The sequence below is a fragment of the Paramormyrops kingsleyae genome, chromosome 25 (genome assembly GCF_048594095.1).
Source record: "Paramormyrops kingsleyae isolate MSU_618 chromosome 25, PKINGS_0.4, whole genome shotgun sequence".
Classification (NCBI taxonomy): domain Eukaryota; kingdom Metazoa; phylum Chordata; class Actinopteri; order Osteoglossiformes; family Mormyridae; genus Paramormyrops; species Paramormyrops kingsleyae.
Window position 1 is genome coordinate 27,812,801 of NC_132821.1, and position 25,346 is coordinate 27,838,146.

The window sequence follows — 25,346 nt, forward strand, 5'->3', positions numbered from 1 at the left end:
AACCAACTAAATGGATGTTCAGTGCATGGCTGGACTGAGAGGGTACAGGCGTCATGTTCTTTCTCTAATAATTCACTAAAGAGTGAAAGATCCAGGATAAAAGATATCACAGTCTCTAGGACAAATATACCTATCTGTCCCATTCCAAATGTACTGGCTTGATCTCCCATTTTCACTAATTAACCAAAAGTGAATGTAACTTAAAGGTCATAGCATTCATTGGAAATGAAAAAGCCTGAGTTTCCTCGTTCTGAGATATTTTCACGTATAATCACGTAGTTTATCCCTCAAATAGAGGAGGAAATCTATTTGCACTTACTTATTTCATATTGTTATATCTCATTATAACCACTAGATGGTAGCGTCGAGTCACATTTCCTGAAACGACCACTTACTGTAACTTTGAAAACGTGGCATCATTTTTGAAGTAAAGTGGCCACTACGCTTACAATCGCGGCTCGTTGGTCTAGGGGTATGATTCTCGCTTAGGGTGCGAGAGGTCCCGGGTTCAAATCCCGGACGAGCCCACTTTTAATACCAAATTGTAGCAGTAAGATCAAAACAGAACTAGATATGTAAAAAGCCAAACTCTTATAAGTCCTCTTGAAAAATTGCTTCATAATCAACACCGTGACATTTTGAAAAATACCTTGATATGGATCTTAGCATGCACAAACAATTACATGCATCACTTAACTTGCTTAGACTGGGAAAAAAACTGCAGGGAGCAACAGTTAATCCCGATAAAACGTCACTCTGAAAGAATGAGGCAAAACCTATTTAAAACTCTGTCATAAACAAGCGTGATGTAATCAGCCCGAAAGATGGCAGAAGTGAGTCACAGGCAAGGAGAGATTGAAAATTCGGGAGGCTCTAGACTCAAGCCACTTTTCCTTATAAGGAAAATACTGTAAAAGAAGGTAAACAAGAATCAGGTATCAAATGCAGTATTGTAAAGCGTTTATTATATATTTATAGTAATACATTAAGCTAGAATGTTCATATAAAACTGTACATTCTGTATTTCTCTTCACAGTTTGATATGACATCATGTCATTACAAAGTTCCCTTTCGAACTGCCAACCTAAAAGATCTTTATAGGAAAAGAGCTCAGTACAAAATTCACATCTTTACAGAAATGCATAAAATTCTTTGTGATACAATGCAAAAAAAAAAAATCATGCTTTAAAACCTTTAATAACCCATTCAGTCTTAACAAAATATATTACAATTTTTGTTTTTTTTAAAAAAAAATTTTGCAAAAGCTTTAAAAAAGAACTACAAAATATATATTTGCGAGTGGAAACGTTTGCACTGTCGCAGGACGCCATATGGCAACGTGACCGCAGACACACTGGAACCTTCTGCTCTAACACAATGCCTTGTTTCTGACGTTATCTGGTAAAAAATTGTTTGTCAAAAATCACTTATTTGCAGCTTTGTGTTTGCGGTATATTACTGCAGTATAACGTTTGATTATAGTATCAAGATAACATGGTTACAAGCTATGCACACACATAGTAACAATTGTGTAATTTATGTATACTTTATAATTTGCGTTTGTGTCAGCATCACAGTACAACCGCTAGCGTAAAGAGAGGGGAGCACAATCTTCCATTCTGAACTGTAAAGTGTCGGTCATCTAATTTAACAATTTACATGCAGCTCAGACAGATTGTAAGGGGGGAACCAGTTTGAGAATTTGGCTCTTTAACGATATTAAAGTGCAAAAATGTACTTATTTTAGGAAAACCTTCAAAAATATGTATGATTTGAGTATGTTGAAAATGAACAACATTTTGCTCTTAAGTGGCATTTAAAGGGAAGGGAAAGTATTATTACTCATATCTTAACTTCAGATTAATCATTGGAGATTAGTAAACTCATAATGTGTTATCTATGGAATATTCCTGCTTTACAACGGCAAACAGCATGAATCTGGCCTGTTAACCTAAATAACTATAGAACAACCAGCTATACCAACAAGCTTGTCCCTTCTTTGCACTTTACTTTCCCTAACAAAATGTCATATAGAAAAAGAAAGAGACACATTGAAATATACACGCTATTGCTTCCCCATAACCAGCCTAAATATCTCTCAACACAACAATAATGCCCAGATGACACGGTTCACATTTTACGAGGTAAAATCCGCCAAGCAGTATGTGGAGAGCCATTCTGTGGGCGGAGCCTTTCATCTCCCCACTGGCAGCCAACAGGAAGACCCTGGAGGTCCAGAGGAAGAGGAAGCCCTTGACCCAGGAGCCACACGGGGCCAGCGGACGCCCTCGCTAAACGGACAGGAAGGGCCCAGTCAGACCTTGGGCCCACAAAGGAAAGGAAATCTTCAGCGTCACAGCTGCTGACTTGACTCGAGTGGAAATGCACAGCGGAACTGAAGAGCAATGCCGACGGCTCCCAATAGGTGGCGCCAAAGCCCAGGAATGATGCGCGACATGCTGTAGAAGCCCACGGACACGTCCCTCAGGCTGGCAGGAGCAGTGCTCAGGTTTCTGCACAAAATTTAAACTGAAGGTTTCCTCTCACCGGTGAGAGGAATGTTTCTGCTCACTTCTGTCATATCGCTGACATTCTGACAATGTCACAGCACAGTTGGCAGGAATCCTCCACTGATTGGTGACACTGCGAGACATGCATGTTGTGTGGAAAGTTCTAGAACACAGCTCAGTGGTGAGTATAAAACGTATTACTGCACTGTTATCTATAGAAAAAGGTATAAATTTCATTTAAGCCCTCCGGATGAAAGAGAAATGTTTGCATAGTCTTTGAAAGGATTCACATTGTGTAGGTGCGACCTGGACTTCATGCCCAATGTCCAGGTCATGCCCGTCTCCCGTGCGATTCCAGCCAGCAGAGTCTGCTCATGCCAGCTGAGCATCTGTGCCATCTGAGGGCTGGGCTGGGAGGGCACAGGGATGGGGACACGCATCTAATGCAGTGGTCATCGGGTCAGTTCGAGGGGACAAAAAGTGACATGAGGTGAATGGATGTGGGTCTTCCGTTGTAGGGACACGTGTCCCCACCTTGGGTAAAACCCCAAATGAGTACCGTCACAGGTGTCGGAGTGGCCTTTATGGTCCTGTGGATATGTGGCCAGCACGGGGTGGGGGAGGGGTAGGAGGAAGGCGCTCTCCTGGCTCACACCAGCAGGTGGCGCTTCTTGTGCAGGGCCAGGTGGTCCGAACGGGAGAAGCTGCGCTCGCAGTCGGGGCACTGGAAGGGCTTGACGCCGGTGTGCTTGCGGAAGTGGCGGGTGAGTTCGTCGGAGCGGGCGAACTTCCACGTGCAGCCGTCCCACATGCATTTGTAGGGCTTCTCGCCTGCACACAAGAGGCGGAGACAGTCTTAGGCCAAGACCTCAGAGTGCAGATTAAAGACCCCCGGATTGCAGACATTCGCACACCGACAGCTGGTTTACCTGTGTGCGTGCGTCGGTGAGCCTTGAGGTGCGAGCTCTTGGTGTACACCTTGTTGCAGCCAGGAAAGTCACAGCGGTGAACACGGCGCTTCTTTAGGGTGTCTGGGGACTCTGCTGGGGGCGGGTGCTTGCCGCAGAGCCTTATCACCGACGGGCTGTTGCTCCTAGAGAGTTTGGGGGAGGTGGGGAGTGAGTTTTTGAGCAGATCTAATCAAAATGGGGCAGTGAAGTCTCTCAGCACTACAGCAAGCCCTGTTCATAAGCCATCGGCCGTAGATATATTGATACAGATTGGCAACAGGACGTAGAATGCATTCAGACATTAATAGGTGCGTTTTTTTCCCCCTACAACCACTAGAGGTCTCCAAAACAACTGCAAGTTACACACCTTATAAACCTACCGCACCACGACACAAGCATAGAATACGGCTTGGGTCAGGGACATTTCATTTCACTTTCCGATTCATTCTTTATGTTAGAAATAAAATTTCTGAGCTCCACTCCAGCAATTTCTTTTAAACAACATGTTTTTCTGCATTTAAAGGCTAACAGTATCACGAGGTAAACAAGTGTGCACACACCCCCCCCACGGCTCCCACCACACCTCGTACAAACACTGTAATTAACATTTCCTGCCACTCCCTGTGACTCGCTCTCTCGCTCTCTGTCTCCGTCTTTGTTTCTCTCTCTCTCTCTCTCTCTCTCTCTCTCTCGGGTGCAGCCCTTTTTCTGTGTAACGCTGGGGTCTAAAAGTAGATTGGCACCACACCCATAGGGCGTGTAAAACTGACCTTCCACCTTCCTCCGCAAACACGATGACACAATGCTTGTTTTTGGTTAAGAGTTCAATCTGAGAGTTCAAGTTTCAGCATGGAACTGTCACACGCGCCGAAGACAAACACCTCATGAACTCCCAGCAAAAAAACAGCCAATCAGATCCCCCGCCCACGTCAGGGCTCCCAGAACACATGGAGACACGGTGTCTGACTGGTGCATGCTGGGAGATAAAATCAAGGCACCAGAGAGAGGCAGCAGGGAAAGCAAATTAACGTGTAAATAATGCTGTTTGATATGTTCCTTTTATCGCCAGGATACAACATATTTCTCAAAAACACTACTTTTGTTGAGTAACAGTATTGCCATCAGATGATTGTCAGATCTTGTCGTTTTGACACACTTTTAGTACAGAAAGAATAAAATGGTGTAACATTCCTGTACAATAAATCCTCGGGTTAAAACACCCGGCTCGCTACGTACCGGCTGTACTTACAAACGGACTGCCATAAAGCCTATTACATTAAACATTTTGGTTAAATACAACGGTTTGTAATAACGAACGCACGCACTACGTGACACTCGTGAAAATTTTGCGAGGCTTAAGCAGTCCGTCAGCTCAAGGTATCGTATTTAGTTACTTTTATTATTACTGTATTGTTACCGTCATTATTATTTGAAATGGCAAAGCTGGCATACTTCGACAGAGATAATATTATAGTTTTATACCAACACGAAGATCATTTGAACATCATTTTCATTAACTGCCCAAAACGTCTGCACAGTACTGTACATATATAACATATATGTTTGTATATGTTCACTGTAGACTCTCAGTGTATATATAAGCCCTGAAACAGCATCAGTGTCCGTGGATTAAGAGAAGGTGCCAGAAATGTGGGGGGGGCATGCCCACACTGGTGCCCCATGCTCCCCTCCGATGGCCACAGCCCCCCCCACCATCGTGCCGGGGGGGGGGGGGCAGGTGCCGACAGATCCCAGCACAGAACTGTGGGGGTCACACTCAGTTTCAAAGAGAACGGAGGCGCGAGTTTGTGCAACTCTTGCGGCAACATGGGAGCTGCCACCCCTACTGGAGAGAGGAGGACAAACCCGTCCTTCCTCCAGAGGTTCTAGTGTCGAGGAGTTTGTTCTAAATGCGTGGGCGGCGAGTCTCATGGGAATGGGCGTAAAGGTTAATCGTGAACGCTAACAGAGAGTGACACGAGGGGCTACGGGCGCGGCCGGATCAGAACCACGGTAATCCAAGTAAGGGACCCCAAATGGATTTCGAAACCTTGTCCCGGGAATTATCAAGTTGTGTCCGTCACCGGACAAACTACAAAGACAGTGACTTACTCGGCGTACAGGCGGGGTGCGGAGATAACCGAGGTCACCTCCTCGCCGAGGACGTCCTGGTGGTCCGCGGGCGGCTCGCACTTGATGGGCTTCAGCATATTGTGGGGCTCTTGGCACAGGTCCACGGACCTCATGGGAGATCCTGCGGCATGACAGGAGACAGGAAAGGCCACGTCGCTGCTGATCTCAAGTCGAAACACATCGATCTCCGAGCGTGACGGAGAACCGCGGTGATGGAGAAAGAGAGCATGGCTCACCTTGCCTGTGGGAGTGCAGATCTTCCCCGGGGAGGGGGGGCACTATGATGGATTGGGGCAGGGAAAGGGGGGAGGGGTAGAGGATGGAGAGCGGCTGGAGCATGACGCTGGGCAGGATCATGCCGGATCCTGGGGGCGCGTTCGGGAGCAGCTGCGTCAGCATCGGGAAGGGTATGGGAACGTCGGCCGGGCTGTGGCGGAGCGGGGGGGAGCCGGCCCCGTGCGGGGACACCGGGCCCAGCCGCTTGGACTGGTGATGCACCCCTGACAGGCCGGAGATAAGGGGTACCGGGGAACCACGGGACGAGGAAGGGGAACTCCGCTTGGTGAGGGAGAGGTCCACCGGCTCCAGCTGCGACGGGCTGGCGCTGGACAGCCGGGTCATGGCGGCCTGGTGGCTCTGCAGGTCATGGAAGTCCTGCTGGTGCTGATTCAGCTGAAGGGGACCCATGGCGCCGGGGGGCGTGGGAGAGAAGAGCACCCTGATGGTCTCCGTCTGGGACTTCAAGCTGGGGAACTTCTGGTACATCTGCAGGAGAAGAGGTGGAGGTGCGCAGGAGGAGGAGATAAGAAGGAGAGAGCAGGGCGTCAGAGAAATAGCCAGGAGAGGTTTGGGGAAGGGGATTCTCTTTGATATTATTTTTATTTATTAATCAGACGCATTTATCCAAAGCGTCAAACGTTTTCTCTTGAGTAAGCAGGTCCCTGGAGTAATAGGTGGTTAAGGGCCTCGTTCAGGGGCCCACTGGTGTCATCACTCTGCCATCTGTGGGATCTGAACAGGCGGCCTTATCATAGGTTTAGCGTCCCTGTGAAATGATGTGCGCTGGGGGCCGGAATCAGAGCTTCATTACCCAATACGTTTCTCATAAATGAAGCTTTTCCCGTATGATGGTAGAGCAGCGGCTACGACACGCAGGGCGTCGGCACCGAGCTCATAGCCACGCTTCCTCCCCCCGCCTCGGCGCGACATGCCAGCGGGGGCTCTGCCAGATTTCAGATGGCCGCGTTCGACGGGGGGGGGGGGGGGGGGATGCTTTTCTGCCACGGCGAAACACAGAACCGCCAGGGGGTACGGAGATGACAGAACGTCTGCTTGCGTAACGGGAGCAGGTGAAAGGCCCCGTTAGAGCCTTCCGCGGCAGTGCCGTCTCCCCTGACGACGGGCATTAGTGATCGCTGGATGGATGGAGACCAGTTATCAGCCTCACCATGTCACGGACTGATCGCCCTCATCACGGCTGCCGGTTGCCATGGGGGCATTACACTGTGTGGGGTTTAGGGGGGGGGGGGGGAGTCACCTTCCGAGGCCCTCTAACACAGCCCGGCGCAGCTGCGCCGCCCCCCTACTCTCGTTCTCTCAGTGGGCTGGCCCAGTCACTCCCCATCCCTCGCCTCATTGGCCGTTCCCCCTATTGTATGCAAATTCCACGGTCTGTTTTTCCAGGAAGGAAGTGGCCTGTACAGCAGCACAAGGCGCCACTCACTGGAGAGGGGGCGGGATCGCAAAACAGGGGGCCCCGTACGGGTGAGGGAGGCTTCCAGCTCCACCACTTCAAACACAAAAAAAAAACGTGTCATTTCCTGTTTGGATGCAGCCCACCTGGTGAAAAACAGTCCAGCGGGATGTATAAAAAGCCGACTAGTGGGTAAAGTAAAACACCGTGTGACACTTACGGTCGTGTCTCCTCGCCCCCCCCCCCGAGGGAGACCAGCGGGTGAACTTACCGCCCCCACGTTGGTGTTGGCCGGGTGGTCATACATGAGCATGGCTGTAGGCAGGGGCCTGGAGGGGGGAGAGAGGGAGCAGACAGGGGGGCATTAGAGCCTAAAAAAAAAAAAAGCGTTGTTAAGGCATAAAGCCGCCTCTCTGAATCCGAACACCAAACAAACATTTGGAGATCAGAGGCTACTCATCGACACTCGCACGACGGGCAGGTAACCAACACCAGCTGCAAACCGCCCGTACTCGTGAAAAGATCAGAAGGTGATTTTTTTATAATTGTTAAACAATAATGTTTTTTTTCCCCCCCATCGATATCTTGATTTTATTTCATTAAAGTTAGTAAACAGAACATCATCACCGTAAACAAAAATCAAGACGAACATACCCAACCTCAAAAACAGAAAGAAAAGCAAAAACACGAGAAAGAAAAGTAGGTGTCGTTTACAAATATGAGCTGTTCTATAAGCACCAATGCTGTGCTTTTTAAATAAAACAAAGTGAGTAAAGCAGTACCAGGAAATACAGAACCGCTAGAGACATATTCATTTAAAGTATTAATTGATTCTACAGAACGGTGTCCAAAGGAGGAGAACAAAGCAATTTCGGGTGACACAGGCCGGATCAGGGTATGACCCAGTGATCCCGTGATCACCGGGCAGGTCCCAAGTTCACTTGGTTCACTTGGACAAGCTATAAATCGCACCTGACGGAAGAGAGAGTCGATGTTGCGTCAGTTCCCGGTCAGACCAGTCCGCGTATTGGGAAACACACTCCCAGAACTCCTCCCTGACCTGGACCGTGGCCAAGAACAGCATGTTCACGCCCGACCCCGACGGATCACCTGCCAGAGGCGGGGGGGGCGGGGGGGGGGCGGTTTGGGGGCTTTATGAGTCTCAGTGAATTTTGGGGTCAGCGTTAGCCAGAGAAGCGGGAAAAATTCCAGCCAATAGGGGAGGAGCTCAGCACGGTAAATATAGGAAGTATCATTATTAGGGGGCCTATTATTAATTATTATTATTGACAATAATAATACGTCCTCATTATTAGTATACTAATAATAATCATCATAATAATCATTTTAATCATATATGTCTTTGCTCAGATGATACTTGAAACCAAAGCTACTATAAGTCACAATTCCATTCCTCCCTTAGTGGTCCACCAGAATGTCCTGGGCCCGGCTCCTGTATCAGCCGCTCTCCTACATGGACCTCCGCTGACACCAGCAGCTTATCGCAGCCGGCGGAAGGTTGACCGGTATCTGCGGTTCAAGGTTCAACGCGGTTTAGCCGTATGTAGGCTAAAAACCAACCAAACAGCAGCCCTTAGTCTGGTAAACATGGAATCTTTTACGAATGAACAAAACTCGCATAGCTACCGTTCCATTTAAAGGGACGGCTCAGGAATATAAAATTAACACTACATTAAGATTAACAAAAAATGCAACCTAGCCTAGGCTGAGAATGTTGTTAGGGTTTCGTAAGGTCACGTTACATATTTACAATATTTGTTTTATGTTCTGTTCAAATGCTAGATTGTAATCTCAAGCCTTATCTGTCAGCACATGTTGCACTGTAAAAGGAGGTGCTGTAGCTTTAAGAGCAGCGCGAAGACACTTCACAGAGGCTGGGGCTCCATATTTGTTTGTCGAGTCATTGATTGTAAAAATAAGAATAAAAAAACACTCACTCATGCTTCCTAAAAAGAGGAAGCCATAAGGAGGTTCTATACAGAGCGCCCCCAAGTGGCTGTCTTCTGGCTGCAGCATACAAGGGTCACAGGCCATCATCGCTCAACCACAGAGCTCTGAGCTGGGCTTACAGCAGGTTCACACATGCACGAGATCGAACCACGAGGCGATGTTTAAGTTTACTTCCAGTACTTTGCAAGGTGCCTTGGGGGGCGAAATGCACACGGAAAAAGCAGGCGGTCGGCTGCAGGTTCGAGGCCTCCCCCCCCCCACCAGCACTGGTCTGGCTGGCCGAAGTCCACTGGGTTTTGGCAGAGCCTGGACGATCTATGGGCTCTGAATGTAATGATTAACACCCTGGCAGAGAGAGAGAGAGAGAGGTAGAGAGAGACCCAAACCGCGCACAGGACCCCTGTGTGGAGCAGGTAAGGTCGCAAAGAGACACACGTGACCTATAAGCATCCAGACACATCGCATGGAGACATTAAAGGAAGTCCGTAGGGTTGCTCAAAGGAAATACTGTGCTGTGACAACTGACAAAACCCCAGACGATTGCACAGCTCAGGTTTCTGGTTGACAAGCACGCACAGCTATGGGAACGCTGGTCGCTAATGCTCCTAAGCTCCAAGCCACAGCACGATTACAACAGAAGAAAAAAGAAATAATCTTTATTGTCTAGACAATGCTGGGAATTTGCCTTTGGTCTCGCAGTGTAAAGCATAAAAAATAAAGTTTACAAAACAGAGACAGAAAATAACCGCAACAGCAAAACAACATAGTGCTGGAAATGATAGCGACTGGGATCCAACCATATGAAGTAAAGGCGGAATTGATTCTTAAAAACAAAATATACGAAAGGAAAATGTCGGTATGATTTTATGCACTTGGAAGGTGGCAAGAACAAGACACAGTGACGTTATATTCACAGGATCAATAGTATTCGAGGCACCCAGAGCTTTAAAAAAAACAAAAAACAAAACCACAGCACTGTTATGACATGCAAAACGACATCGGCACGCGCTGCCTTCATATTCAGAACCACCTGGAGATTCAAAGGCGCCATCTGTCCGGCCCTCTCGAAAACCCAGCGACAGACGACCCGCTTCAATTTTGATGCCGCCACAAGTCACTTCCATTAAACTGTCAATAAAAGGATACACAGACAAATTTTATAGGTTCTATTATAGGTTTGTAAAATATTTTCTAATTACAGACCCAGCTGCCAGCAAGTCTTTAAACTTAATGACTTGCAAATGGCATTATGTCTGCAGTGGGGAACGGGTTCGAGACCGTAGGGTGCGCTGCTCCTAATACTGGGGGAGATTGATGTCATGCTGGCATGAAAGTGATGGTGGACTGGCCCCAGAACAGATCCGTGCTGCGGAAACACACACACACACACACACACACACACACACACACACACACACACGACTCATTTGGTTTTCATTTCTGTGCCCGCTAACCAAACGTACGCATCCGGATGGACCACCAGAGGTTCAGTTCTGGCGACGGTCGCTGGTAATCGCAGACTTGGCCTCTTCTCCCCCCCCTTTTCCACGGGGCCAGCAGGACCCGGGCCCGGAACAAGCCGCAGTCTCTGCTTCCCTCCGTCGTGGGTTTTTTAGCGCCACCCAGAGGTTCGCCACGGAACAGTGCCCACACTGACGTGCCACGTGACGCCACATCCTCCCCAGTGCCCCGGCCAGGACAACAACCTACCACCCCACCTTAGGCGGGTGCCGTGTAACTAAGACACCTCTCACTGTCCCGCCCAGCCAGAGACACCTGAACCAGAACGGACGAAAATCCAGTGATTCTTATTTCATATGCGTGCGGCCGGCCGAGCCAGAGCAGGGCCACCTTCCCAGGCTGAACGGGATCCAGGGCAACACTTTATGTTCCTCCCTGCTACCTTTTTCCTCATCCTGTTTGCACAGTTTATTGCAGCTAACTTTGTCCTCCTGTGTGGGGGGGCCTGTTGTTTCATCCATCTCATGGTCAAACGTGGTTTTGACTTGCGGTTATACCACTGGGGCCTCAAACCGCAGACCGAGGTGACACTGATGGAGACCTGAGAAGGATGCAGTGGGGTTTATTACTGGACACTTTCAACTGGTGGGGGGGGGGTGGTTATTGACCAAGAGTAACAGCTAAAACGACGCAGAAAGATAACCAGGAAGAGCCCAGCAAACTTCAGAAGTCCCTTACACGTTATTTCCCAGTGATTAATGAAAGAAAAATACTGTTTCATAAACCTATTGCTCAAACCAACACGGGGGAAGCCTTTGGGACTGTGGTCACACTGCACACTGGCTCCAGAGATGACGCTCAGAGTTGGATGTTTTCGAAGAGAAAACGTTAACTGCGTGCCACCTGGGACGAGGGGGGGGGGCAGCGAGCGAGTACGTTGGTGTTATTTCCACACAATATGGAGGACAGGGGAGGAACAGGAGGGGAGATAATGTGGGGCGGGGGGCCAAGGTGGTGGTGGTGGTGGGGGGGGGGGGTTGGGTAGGCGTGCTCTGAGCATGTGGTTTCCTGTCTGGGCCGGCTTCTCTCGCTTCTGACAAAACCTCAGGGAACCAGAACCAGAGAGTGAGGGGGGGGGGAAGCCAAAATCCCTCCCTCTGGCCTCCTGGACAATAAGCGCCCCCCCACCCCCCAGCATAGAGACTGCTGCCTGGCACACCGCCCAGTGCCTGCCTGGCTCTCCAGCACCAGTAACACCAGTACCGTTACAGTACAGCATTCCTACTATACCAGCAGTCCAATCTCAAACTGCTACAGCTCCGATTAAACCAGTATACTGAATCAGAGACATTTTACTGGTTATAGAACTGTTAGACTATAACTCCCACCACAGAACTGGTACATTAGTACTGGTCAGTGGTACAACAGCAGTACCACAATCGAAGTAAAAAATATATATACTCCTACACCAGTCCAGTTAGATGGGTGCTCGTAGGTGGGTAAAACCCGCACCAAAGCAAACCACAATAATTTATCTGATTAAGAGTCTGTAATACGAAACAACGGTACTTCCTTTGTGCCGCTGGTGCTTGATGGATGCCTGGCATACCTTCTCTGATTACCAAGGCTAATGTTTGCGGTAAAGGGCGTTGGCGAGATCACCGGCCGCCTCCCCGTTTACAAATCAACAAGGAAATATTGCGCGGGAATGCACATCTTTCAGCAACCTCGGAAAAAAGAAAAAAAAATTAAATGGAATATGCGTGTTGCACAAATCTCTGCTCAGGGAGCGCAAACAGTACGAAAAGGTCATGGATGGGTTATGCCAGGTTACAATAACAGGTAGCGCTATTCAGTTTCTCCAAGTCCCTTTCTTTGTATATAGCGCCCGACCCAGGACGACCGCCCCCAGATCGCTTAGCGCAGATGTAGCAACTTGGTTCGAAAACAAAGGATTTCTGCGAATTTCTGCCGGCGAGGGAGCAGAAAGACGTACGACTGGTCGCGGGCAGGAGCGCGGACCGGCTCGGGGACTCGCAGCATTCAGGAGGCAGCCATGTTAGGGGACAGCAGACGGCGGAGCTGGTTAATCTTTACCGGGGGCGACGGCCTGAACCATGACCTCTGAGCAATAAAACCAGCCTATGAAAGAAGTAGCTTGTGCGTGTGTGTGTCTGTGTGTGTGTGTCTGTGTGTGTGTGTCTGTGTGTGTGTGTCTGTGTGTGTGTGTCTGTGTGTGTGTGCGCACATTCCAGTAGATAACATCACAGCGTTGATCTTGTGGAAGCGGTGTGACTCAGGAGTGGTTCTGGGGGCGGGAGCAGTGCCCTAGTGACAACATGCATGCGTGCCCCCTTAATTATTATTGTCATTATTTACGTTTATATATGGGGGCTAAAATTTTATGTGCTGGGAGCAGACAAAACGCAAACACAAGCACATTTTCCTGACAGTCTCTTAACGCAGCTCTGCCGGGTGATCAAGTTGCTTCAGGTGGTGGAAATGGAAGTTAACGACAAAAAAATAAATAAAAATAAATCAAGCTTGTGGAAGCAAGACGGTAAACAATAAATCAGAGTGAATTACATATCTGTAAAATGTAACTGTAAAGCACAGCATAAATGTCTTATTGGTTTTCAAAATTGTCTTTTGCTCCTTAATCCTGACAGTCTAGTTTAAGTAACACTTGGAGGACATAAAGGTCAAATGCATCTGCCCCCCCCAACAGAACAACTGGCCCCAGTCTGCCCCCCTCCCAACTGAAATGGTGCAGATCCGCCACTGGTGTGACTCCGGGGCAGCATACGGGTGGAGTGTCTGGGAGTGTACGAGCCGGGCCTGAACACCCCCCCCCCCCCCCAAGCCCCCTATCCCTCCCACCTGGCCCACCCTCCAGAGACTCCAAACAGGAAAGGAGTCTGCATGTGCCAAATGGAATGTCTGACGCAAACCCAGGCCTTGAAACGAAAAGCAGAGGATGCAGAGCTACGCTGATGAGGGGGATATGGGGGGGGGGTTGAGGGGAGGACAGACCGCAGCGCTCACCCGACCGTACATGCGGGAGGGGGGGGGGAAGCAGTGAAATAAAACCTGACAGAGACCTGGCTTGTCTTACAGCAGTGAAGAGAGCGCGTCGCGTTAACCCTGCACAGGCAGTCCCGCAGCCATCAGCGAGAGAGAGAAATTACACGCCGCCATGCCGTCAGCAGGATCCACACAGAGACACCGGGAAACTGCAGACCTGAGTATCAATGGCAAGGAAGCCGCTGGCAAACATGGCCGGCCATTCTCCCAATGCCTGGTAACTCGCATGATAACATGAAACGGGATGAAAGCCAGCGACACACCCTTCGTCCTCGCAAATGACACACCATCCATGCCTTACACATTAAGTCCCTCAAACAATCCCCGATTCTCCTTCTGTGTTATTTAACATCTCAAACGGCACGTAAAACCGCAAACGGCACGTGATTCGTAGAAACAGGCTCTTATATCACCGGTGTCCCGGTTTTCAACGCTACAGGTTAAACAGGGATAACTTTACAGTAAGAGCACAGCGCTGATCCCGCAAGACTCAGGCGCGTCACCGCGTCCGGCGTTTCGTTTATGTTTGTCTTTATATAAGATACAACTAAGTACCATGGTTTTAGCCGGCAAACCAGGCAAAGTGTCCATTTAATGAGCACGTATGGAATAATACGTCCGCTTAAGCCAGTGAGCCCGAACCGAACCCCCGGGGAGGAAAAAAAACCCCCAACAGACGGGAATAAACCCAAGAGTCGCTTTTTCATAAACCTCGGCCATTTTCGTCCATTTTGGAGAATCCACTCATCATGAGCATTTTTAAAAGCCCCTAAAGTGCCATAAATACGTCGGATAATACGTTTATACACGGGGTATGGCAGCTGATCCCGGGAAACAGGACATTTAATAAAAAACAGCGACAATAAAAGAATTACACAATTTATATACGAATCGCACAAATATTCATTCTGTTTTTTATTATTATTATTATTATTATTACGTATACTAATATGCCAAACATTATATATAATTTATAAATTGCGCCGCTTTTAACTTAGGATAATGTAGATTATAGATAAACTTACGTTGAAATTGTATGAATAGGTTTACGGTCCAGTGTCCGAGGCAGCAGACCCAGAGGTCCCGCTGTCATCTACCAGCCGCGGTGCGGTCCGATCGGAAAAGCCTGGCGCAGGAAGCTGCGTAGCCGCCGAAGCACCGACATCGGCCGGCGCCGTCCGAGCCCAAGGCGCGTCTGAAAGTAACAAACAGGCGCTCGCTCGCCTCTCGCAAGGAGAGAAAAAAGTTTCACAAAGTAACGAGGCTGGAGGCTTTACTTTGTTTAAAAAAAAAAAAAAAAAAGTCCAGAACACATCATACGCCGGTCACATGACTGCGACAGGGGCGAGCTCAGGGGCGGGGAGCCGGACGATCGCTGCGGGAGGCGAGGGCGGGGACACGGGCGGTGCCATCCCGGAGAGTGGATCGCGGCCCCGGACTGATGATACGACGCGGGGGGGCGACCCGGAGAATTGCACTGGGAGGGAGGTGGCCGTGAGGCGCGTTTCGATTTGGTGTTATGGGAACTGAGAGATCTTTACCACGCCTTTTTTTACAGCACATTGGATGTATCAGGAATGAAGTCTGCTTGGGTTTATTACTGTGTGGTTAACGCCTATTCGGCAGTTCCCTCAAAGCCAAGCCGGATCTATACCGCACGGACCGGCATAAAAGATGTCAATGATCAAAACGCAAACATACTGCAACTGTGATCGATAAACCTTGTCGATGAAATAAATATATGAATGCACCAGTGGGAAACGTATTGGGAACTGGCCAGCCTGTCCGCCCGCTCCGCACAGCCTGGGCTGACTGCTCCTTGTCCCCCGAGGCTATAGTACTCCACCTGCCGCCATGATGCCCAGCTTGTGGCTCATCAAGGTGCGATCCGAGGCTGGCCTCTTTCCCGTCTCTCATCTGTGGCCTGCACAGGAAAATAGAGAACGAACGAATTCGTCGTGCGCTAATTAATTTGCGTGACTGTTGCAGGAGTCAGAATGAGCATCGCGGTTTCGCTTTGGGTTTCCGCGATTTTCGGTCTTAGTCGCCTAGGCACTTTGGTAAACTTAAAGCGGTTTTAATTAAGGCCAGATCTCCCGCAAAGCTCAAGTCCTTGTGGTATTTGTTAGTTTACCTCCACCTTCCCTTATTGTTACACGGTTTCAGGTAGGCCCAGTGCGCTAAACAAACAAGAGTCTCACAGAACTCAATCTGTCCTGCCCTTTGGGGTCTCCCACAATCCATTTTGTGGACAAACATGCGCTGTATTCATATATCTGTGGACTACTGGTATCTTAAACCTGACAGGTAACATAACACACTATATGATTCACAGAAAACTGCCACTATATTCCAGTGAAGTATATGTAATAAATTTAGTAATTTTCTCTCGCATGCGATGCTTGACTCCGACCCAACTAAAGGTATGCATTCTGAATAACTCTCCATTATAGAGGCCCACAGCCAAAGATAAATTGGGGTGGGGGGGCTGTCAAGCCCATAATTTTCATCCATGTCTACGTGCCTGTATGTATATTGTAATGGTATGCCTGTCACAAAGGAGTAATTTAGAGGAAATTCTCTGGAATTGCATTGTGTTTGAAGGGCATACCAGGGAAGATTGGCGCAAATCACGTACTGTTAGCTTACAGGCGCATGGATAGAGAAAGAGCAAGAGAGGGACTAGACGCTGTATGGTGTCTTGTTACCAAAGCCCTGTAGCTTACATAGGATAGTGATTCCAAATAATAGTAATAATAATAATAATAATGTGCATCTGGGAATATGTTTGGTCAAGAAGGGTTTCCCTCACTGTGTCTTTATTCACTGCGTTATCTACAAAACTCATTAGAGTAGCACCTTATTGCCTCAACACGCCCGTCTGACAGGACAAACAGTGCTAAATGAGCTACCAGTCACCAAGGCCCTGGAAAGCTTTACCAGATTTGCTGTGCGGGCATTTCTCCATGCTAATCTTTAACTAGCTGATTCTGCAGAATACAGCTGCCTAAGATCTGACAAGCTGGTCAGCTGGTAGAGAAGAGCCATTTTCTTCCAGAAAAATCGGCAAAAGTTTTGTTCACGTTTGTTCAGCAGGAACCTCCACAAACTGTGGTATATTCGAAGACTAAAATAAGCTTAACTCTGAAGAAAGAATGGAAATTCAGTTGCAAAAGGCTCGATTCGTCCCTCTCTGTGAAGTGGCCAATTTGTGACGTCCAAACGTCTTTCTAACTGGAGGATGGCTATCATCTCTCAGACCCCGGGTCAAACACGAGCTAATCTAGATCGGGTTTGCTGGCGTGGTCTCCTTTCTGCCTTTCAGGCAGAAAGTCTGATGGAAAAGGTTGGGTTGTAGGGACGCTGGACGTTCATGAAATATCATGGAAATTGTGAGCGTATTTTCACAATTGGATGTTTGTGAACCAATGCAGATACAGGCACCCCAATGCGTGACTGTTTAAACGGACGTGGCAACGGCGGTCTAGATGAACAGTGGCAGCTGCCAGGCCGAGCTGTACCTGTGTCCCGTCTCACTCGTACTTCACATACATGGAGATGTCACCTAGGAATCCGGTGAGAGCTCAGATGAGTCCTGAAGTGATCCAACTCGAATGATGAGGGAACTGTCGCAAAATGAGGGCGTGATGTGAGAGTGGCGTGTCTCACGTAACGCAAACCCCCTGGAGCTCTCGCAGCAGGAGACGCCTTCTCAGACCTTCTTGTTAGCATCTCGTTGTAGCTACGCTGAAGATGACTATGCTAATGCAGCAGAGTACTGGCGTTTCTGGGAAAACAGACGAGCCCCTGAAAATAATCAGACCGGGCTTGTGCGAGGTGCTAGGGTGACTGGATATTCATGTTCGCTGGCATCCTGTTCGGCCGCTAGACCTCTTTGGCTGAACCTGAATCATTTCGTTGACCTGTACTGGGGAGAGAAATGGGAACAGAGCGACACTGGTACTGCTTTTGCATGTTGGTGGAGCCGAGAAGAGAAAATGGAATTCCATGGAATGCCCTTCCGACCAGGGAGGGAGCAAACCCGTGGACCATCTGGGACCGGGCTGAGAAACACGGCTTTAGACAACATCTGTGTTTACAACCATTCAAACCTTGCATTTCTGTGGATCCCTTATGCTAGCGGAGACACAGTGGTACAATGGTCTCCTGGGTTGTTCCCTGCTTTGTGCCCATAGGCTCCAGACCACCCCTGTGACCCTGAATAGTACATGTGGTTGCAGAAAATGGATGGATGGGTCTGCATTGCAGACAGACCATATATATGGATTGTGGTGTGCAGATCACTAGCATTGTGACATCACCTTTTGGAACTGAGGGAAGTGTCTGATTGGATGTCCTTTAGATGGCAGGCCTTGCCCCATTCTTGATTACTGCGCATGGGCGGGGCTAGACCTCTTTTGTTTGAGATGTTTAACATACAGGTGAGTGCTTCAGTCTTATGGATAGCTGCGCGTAAATATGATCATAAACAGTCATTCATTCCACAAGTGTTTACCCTCATGCTAGTTTGCATTTCTGTATGAACTGTAAACAGTCCTTTGGCATTTTATTCATGCAACCGACCGAACAGGCATGTAAGCGGAGTTGATAATAGCCCGGCAAGCCAGCTGTATGTGCACTGCTCTTCTTTGATCGTTATCATTGATCACTTCACTCTGTGAAATCACAAACGTATTAAGCATGTCTTCAATACCAAAGGCTTTGCCGTGGTCAGAGATGATGTATTCTCGGAGATAAATTCGGTGGTTAAAATAGCCTAATTGCATAATAATTTTAGAATCCTTGTCATTCCTGTGGTTTCGTATATGTACCCACAATTGTCTTTTAGTTCATAAGAGTCATAATCACATCTAGCCTTTTAACCACCATAATTCTGATGGAGCGACATCAGTTTGATGAGTGAGGGGCGTCAGCTGATATCACACTCTGACACTGAATGTCCCCTAATTGGTCAATAGCGCAGGGAATTTATGGCTGTGATTGGAGGAGTGGAAGGCTGCCCAGCTTGGCGGCTCACTACCTGCTTCAGGGAAATCCATGCGCCACAAGGCCGAAATGCAGCACAAGTCACCCTAGACTTCAGGGGAAGTCGCAGTCCAGAGAGCAGAACACAAAGCGCCACTTTGGGGGTGGATTTTACCCACATTTGAACGGGATAATCCCCTGCAGATTCGGGAATAACAAATTACACTCTGGGTCTCACTTCATCACCGAAATGGCTGACTTTGGCCTGTTGTGCTTTCAGCCTCCTGTGATGGACAATGCAGTTAGGGCAACCAAAATTCACCTTCACGGAAATTCAAGTTTTAAAAAAGGAGACGAATAAGCCTCAGCGTGGAGTCTGGAGGCATCAACATGAAAACAAAGAGTCTTGACGTGACACTTGACGTAACTCTGTTAGTCTTACCAAACAGTGCTGATGACATTAGCTTCAGTCATCGCACTAAAGCTGACCTCTGCATTTACAACAAAGCAGGAGTCTTTACAATATATTAATTAGAGGTGTTTTTGCATGCTGTTACATAACAGTCTCCCTGAGACACTGGGCATAGATTTGCATTGACATCTAATTTCAAGATTATTACAGCCCATTGTTTAATGTTCTAGAAGCCTGGTGGCAGATTACAGAAAAAACCTGAAAGGCCAGAATGAAAAAAAAAAGAATGAGATGATGATGATGATCCACCACAATGAGCTGGGGACATTCCAGGGAACTGTGTTTTAACAGACGCTTGTTGTCTGATGCACATTGAAATAAGTTGGAGAGAAACATTAAGCTTCAAAATGACGCTCACACTGTTTGGCCTCCTTAGCAGAACTTATCGTTTCATGTTTGCTAGCAACTAAGCCTGACCTGGCATCTGTACCATGCGTGAGTTTTAGGTAAAATCCAGAAGCGGAACGCTGGAATCGGAAAGATGTGCTTTGATGCTTAGTTTAGATTCTTGGAATGGAACCAACGTATTGTTTATTTTATTGAATATGACCTAATTGCACAATCTGCAAAGCTTCTGTTTTCACAAGCTATTTTGCATTTTATTTCCATATTCAAGGCTTGCCAAAAGTGGAGGTAACCACAGGCACCTTGTGAGCCCAGGCGTACCTTGAATTACCGGAAAAGTCGATACCCGAATAAGATAAGAGAAGGTGACACCACTGACTTTGACCACAGTTAGTAATGAAACCTGAACAGAATAACTCATCTTGAAAACGGCTCCTGTCATCCTGTCACGTTCATTAGGAGGTCAAGGGCATGTGTTGCCCCGCCCACTATCGCATGAGTGGGGAATCGCTTTCACCCACTCACAGCCTCGTATTGGAAAGCCGTCGTGTTCACGCATGAAGGCAGCGCCGCTCGCACGCAGCTATTTTCCTGTAGGCGAGCGCGGAAAAAAATCGAAAACGGCGAAACATAAAAACACAATACCTAAAGCACTCGAAGACGGTCACCCACGACGTTGGGTGTGTGTGAATGTGCACGCAATTTTTTATTTGACATTAAATAAAGGCAATACCTGCCCCCCCCTCCAGCCCTGCCGGGGCGGGCGGGGGGGGTGGGGGGCGGGATACCGGGTAGCGGGAGATTTGCCAGGTGTGACATGGCAGCTCTGCATGCTGCTACTTCTGTTCTCGCCTCATTTTTCCCAGACACCCAGCAGCCATGTTTTGAAATTTTGGGTGAGTCATATTTCTCTAGCCTTCAGCGTGGGCCTTCACCTGGCACGGCGGGGCTGGGAGCTTCGACAAGGAAACAAATAATCGGCTCATTATGGCAATTACGAAAACAAAGAGCGTCGTATCTTGGAAAATCTGTCAGTCAATCTAACTACCCCACTGCACTATTATCCATCCAGGTATATTAGCGGCTCCCATAGGGAAAATACTGGAGCCAAATGCTAAATATGTTTCTACCTGCAAGCAGGCATGCAGGATTGTACAATCGTGCCCCTCGATCTCTCTCTCTCTCTCTCTCTCACACATACACACACATGTCTGCATGCTTCCTGACACTAGATCCATACTGTCACACAAACACAGCCACCATAGTAACCGTGTTTAGCAAACACGAATCGCTTCATTAGGGTCGCTCTTGCTACTTCTTCTCGTCGAAGCAACCCCCCCCCCACCCCCCCGGTCGCCCGCAGACTTCTTCACTCTGAAAAGAATGTCTTTCCTTTAGGTAAAGAGGCACATTTTTTTCAAACCTTAAAAAGTATCCTTGATGAGTGTACTGCTTGATCAACGGCAGCGAGATTCATGAAATGAGGCGCTACAGCCTTTATTGGGGCTGAATGAGTTTCTAAGCTTAGAATGAAAGGTAAGAGTTAACCATCAGATTCAAGATTCAATATTCAAAGCGTTTATCGTCATATGTACAGCAGAAAAGTGCATTTCTCTGTGCAATGAAATTCTTACTTTGCCGTCCACACAAAATGCAGAGGCACAATATAACAGAAAAAAATAGTAAATAAATACTTTGAAGTGTAATGTGCAGATGTCAAGAAATATTATCTGTGCATTTGTGCAAATTGAAGATGTGCAAAAGAGCTTAATGTGCAAAAATTACAGTATGAGGTAGAACGTCGAGAAATATAGAGGAGTCTGGGTTTAGCGAATCTCGCTCTACCCCACATATGCCGCAAAGTGAAAAGCCTTGTGAGAGACACACAGCCATAGAAATCATTGTGATGTCTTTTTATGAATTCAATTCACATCTTGTGGGGGCGGGCCAGGCCCTGGGGTAATTAAGCGTGACAGACCGCCTGTCCTCTCACGTACCTTCCTATCAAAACACACCCAGCCTCACCCTTCATTTGCATAGTGCCAGCAAGGTAAATGTGCCGTTTCATGTCGGTGTGCTCCAAGGGCGTGCTGCTGTGCGCATTACTTAAAGGGCGTGTCACAAAAACCGCCCGATTCTGTAATGTGGAGGCTGAGATACGCACATTCCCCATAACAAGTTAAAAAGCGTGACCGATTGAACAAGCAGGGGATTTAAGTCCAAACAAGCCAGCGAGAGCCTAAGATGGGTGACTTCCGTGAGCGTTGGTGTGCGATGAATGCGCCTACATGGATGGGTCCCCGCCCAATGCCCGTGCCCTCTATGTACGGGGCAACTTGCACACCGACGCTATAAAGTGGCAATTTCATTGGCTAAAACTGTCGGGCAATCATCTGAGGGGCTAAATGTGCTGATTAGCCGTGCTGATATTATTATATGGTATGACAGAGTAGGTTCACAACCCCTATGGTCACCTGTATGTGTGTGTGTGTGGGGGGGGGCTCACATGCATACGAAGCCCCCTGGGCAGTGTCCGACGTGGACCGAGGGCCAACAACCGACTGGGTTCAGCACCCGCCGACACCATTGCCGGAAACGTCCACGCACTCTCTATATCGTCTATGTGGTCACAACGGGGACAGCTGTGCTAGAATGCTCTTTAACACATCACCACAGTTTGAAATATGCTCTTTTTTTTTTCGCTCATGGAAGTTTTACTCACACAAAAATGTCCTGAGGGCAGAAGGAAAAAAAATGATTGGTTGAGAGAGATAACCAATCACATTGTGGATCAACCAGTCAGACCTCCACAATCTGATTGGTTCAGAGAGATGACCAATCATTTTTTCTTCTGCCCTCAGAACATTTTTTGTGCAAGTAAAACTCCCATGAGCTTTTTTCCTCTTCCAAATGTCGCGCTGCAACCTGGCCAGAGCGCGACACGGCAGGTTAATCATTCCACCCAGTAGGATTCTATATTCATTAATCTGGCAGCGCCGCCGCAGCGAGTGGGACAAAGAGCGCAGTCATGGGAGCCCCCGACAGTTCGATTCCCACCCTTCTATTTCAGGCTAAGGTTTCCTTAACCAGGGGGTGTAACAGGATGACTGCCACACCCCTGGTGCCCTCGCTCTTTTCACCAGCAGAGAACAGCATCCCCATCACCCGCACCTGCTCTCCGTGTTCGGGCTCAACGCCCCCATGGACCCGGAGTCTCGCCTTATCTTATTAAACTGAAGCGGCTCTTTTTTCTGGGCCGTTCTTTAATTTTAATGCACGCACACGCCACGACTGGCCAACCATGGAACTCTCGACACCCCACCGCTGTTGGGGGGGGGGGGGGGGGTGTGTGCAGAAAAGCTCCTTAGAGGTGGGGAGCTGCCCTGGAGGTGTTAAGTGTTAACTTTTTTTGGCCTGTGTGTCTGGGGTGGGGGGGGGGTCACATCCCGGGTGTGTCCATCTGCCGTCAGCACATCAGTTCCTTTCCGGACCCTTCCGTGATGAGCAGCCACTTGTGTAGAGTAGCCTGTGTAGAGTAGCCTGTGTAGAGTAGCCTGTGTAGAGTAGCCTGTGTAGAGTAGCCTGTGTAGAGTAGCCTGTGTAGAGTAGCCTGTGTAGAGTAGCCTGTGTAGAGTAGCCTGTGTAGTGACCGCACAGCCATTCCCTCCCGTGATAGAGACCCTGACTCCTCAACGCACACGATGTGGGCCTCATGTTCACCTCCCATTGCCATGTTCACCTTCCCTGGACTACCTTTTTACACGGCTAGGCTTATGGCATCTCCAGGAACACTAAAACAGAGAACAGCAGAGTCCTGCCCCAGCAGAATGAGGCGAGGATACTCAGGGTCTGGTCAGGACTCTCCGGATCTTCCTGGGCCATGGTTTAACTAAGGGCATGAGGTGCCACGCTGGTGACCACGCTGTAGACCCCGTGAATGAACCTTCCCAGCAGTGCCATGGAGACCATGGAGGTTTGGAGGAGGAGCTGGGAGGTCACCGCCGTCAGACCTCCTAAAGAGCTAACATCTCATAACAGAAGCTCCCAGAAGCAGGAACATAAAGCATGGGCTACATTCAGCAGACTCCAGAACCCCTGAAACAGCTGAATCCAGTCTCTCTACTGTGTGGAAAGTGCCGTTGTGATGAGATGATGAAATGGGTCACACAAGTTTAGTCAAGAATGACAGTGAGCAGATTTGGTTGCAGGTTTCCTAAAGACATTAATTATAGGGAACACAAGCTGGACCAGGGTGTCTCTCCATGACGGTTTTGATGGACTGCAGGTTCTGATGGACACATTCAAGCCTGAGTCACCCGAGGCCCTTCTGTTGCAACAAGCAGGCTCTGGAGAAAGGCCAGCTCGCTGTCATCATCTTCCTCATGCCCCGATGCACCAGCTGCAAACGGTGCTTTAACACAAAACGGCCAGATCGTTGCGAGAGCGACGAACGTATTGACTCTGAAACGGGCCAGCATCCAGGGAACATGACGACGAGATTCAGCCCCTACAGCCAATAAACGGCAAGGCTGACAGTGGTTTATGGACAAACCGCAGATTGCTGGAAAGGTGGCATTTCCAGGCCGATGACAGACTTTGACACCATTTTCATTCCAATTTACGTGACATCATAACCGCAAGATGATTAGATGTTGACCACACAATGATCAGTGAAGTTAAACCAAAAAGCTACGCAGGCAATGAAATTGACCTTTATTTGATCACTGTGTGACCATAACTGAAGAATGAAGGTGGGATTTAAACCCCCAACCAGAGAGGCATAAAACTCCTATCCACTAAGCTCCCACGATCCATACATGGTTTCAGTGGATTTCGTAGATACATTATAAGGCACACAAAACTATACGCAGATACTTTGAGAAGAACTGGATCATCTGTTCTCCACAACATGGCACCTAGGTGGTTAAACATGAAACCTGCTTGATGGAGATTCATACACACCTCATGTGAGGTGTACAAACACACTGCATCAGGAATTTACATGACAAATAAAGTGAGATTTATTGTCTGCCGGAGGCCAGCAATTACCCACCATTTTATGGGTTGGCGTAGCAGCTAATTGATGCAGAGATTTGATTGTCTTGCGGTTACAGGTGCAGAAGCAGGCTGTGACTTCACCTGACTGAGACCCGCATGTTACTCGGTGCCAGTCCACGGACGGGTCGGCCCGCTTTCGGCTGGTGGGTGTGTCCGGAAACCCTGCCACTCTGGAATGTTGACAGACGGCCATGAGGGGCCACTGTTGCCAAGGCAGGCCGCGTGTCTCGGGTCGCTGACGGTGACGGGCGGGGGGAGATTACCGGGGAGTGACGGAGGAGAGTGTGGGGGTGTGACGGGCCGCGGAGACTGGGGCTCCTGTGAGACGGCGACCTCGCCGGTTCGAGTTTAATCCGAGATGCCAGCAACGGGAACGTCAACAGCGGGGATTGCCCGTGGGCTCCGACATGGGACGTCCGTCTCACGCTCGGCAAAGATGGACTGGAGGTCACGGCCTCACGCGCGATGCTACTGGGGGGACTGGGGGGCAACAGGGTGGGGGAGGTGATTTTGTCAGATACCACTTGACTCAAATACAGCCTGTCCCAGAAGGCTGGTCCACAGCCCCCAGCCTGCTGCCCCCCCCCAGGTCAGATGTACCCCAGGTCCAATAGAGCAGTGTTTCCCAACCCCGAAACAGTCCACATTTTTGCTCCCAATTTAACACACACAGACACGAGAAG

At 48.7% G+C, this 25,346-nt stretch overlaps 1 protein-coding gene and 1 non-coding gene across 2 annotated transcripts; one reads left to right on the plus strand and one right to left on the minus strand.

Annotated features, from left to right (window-relative positions):
* Positions 1 to 455: 455 nt before the first annotated feature.
* On the plus strand, positions 456 to 527 carry trnap-agg (transfer RNA proline (anticodon AGG)). The gene has a single exon. It is a non-coding gene; the product is annotated as a tRNA-Pro (tRNA).
* Positions 528 to 938: 411 nt separating this feature from the next.
* On the minus strand, positions 939 to 15,153 carry klf3 (Kruppel like factor 3 (basic)). Its single transcript, XM_023829721.2, has 6 exons — positions 14,828 to 15,153; positions 7,558 to 7,615; positions 5,830 to 6,358; positions 5,573 to 5,714; positions 3,440 to 3,603; positions 939 to 3,341 (listed from the first exon to the last, which is right to left on the minus strand). Exons 1-6 carry the CDS (start codon positions 14,893 to 14,895, stop codon positions 3,160 to 3,162), a joined length of 1,143 nt encoding a protein of 380 aa, XP_023685489.2. The 5' UTR covers positions 14,896 to 15,153; the 3' UTR covers positions 939 to 3,159.
* Between the last annotated feature and the right edge of the window lie 10,193 nt (positions 15,154 to 25,346).

What these genes read in the sequence shown, in the direction of transcription:
- klf3 (XM_023829721.2), bottom strand. Translation starts at nt 14,895, where the DNA reads ATGACAGCGGGACCTCTGGGTCTGCTGCCTCGGACACTGGACCGTAAA. An exon ending in CCTATTCATACAATTTCAAC is followed by an intron (nt 7,616 to 14,827) that starts GTAAGTTTATCT and finishes TCCCCCCTCCAG; the next exon opens with GCCCCTGCCTACAGCCATGC. An exon ending in TCACCGACGCACGCACACAG is followed by an intron (nt 3,342 to 3,439) that starts GTAAACCAGCTG and finishes TCTTGTGTGCAG; the next exon opens with GCGAGAAGCCCTACAAATGC.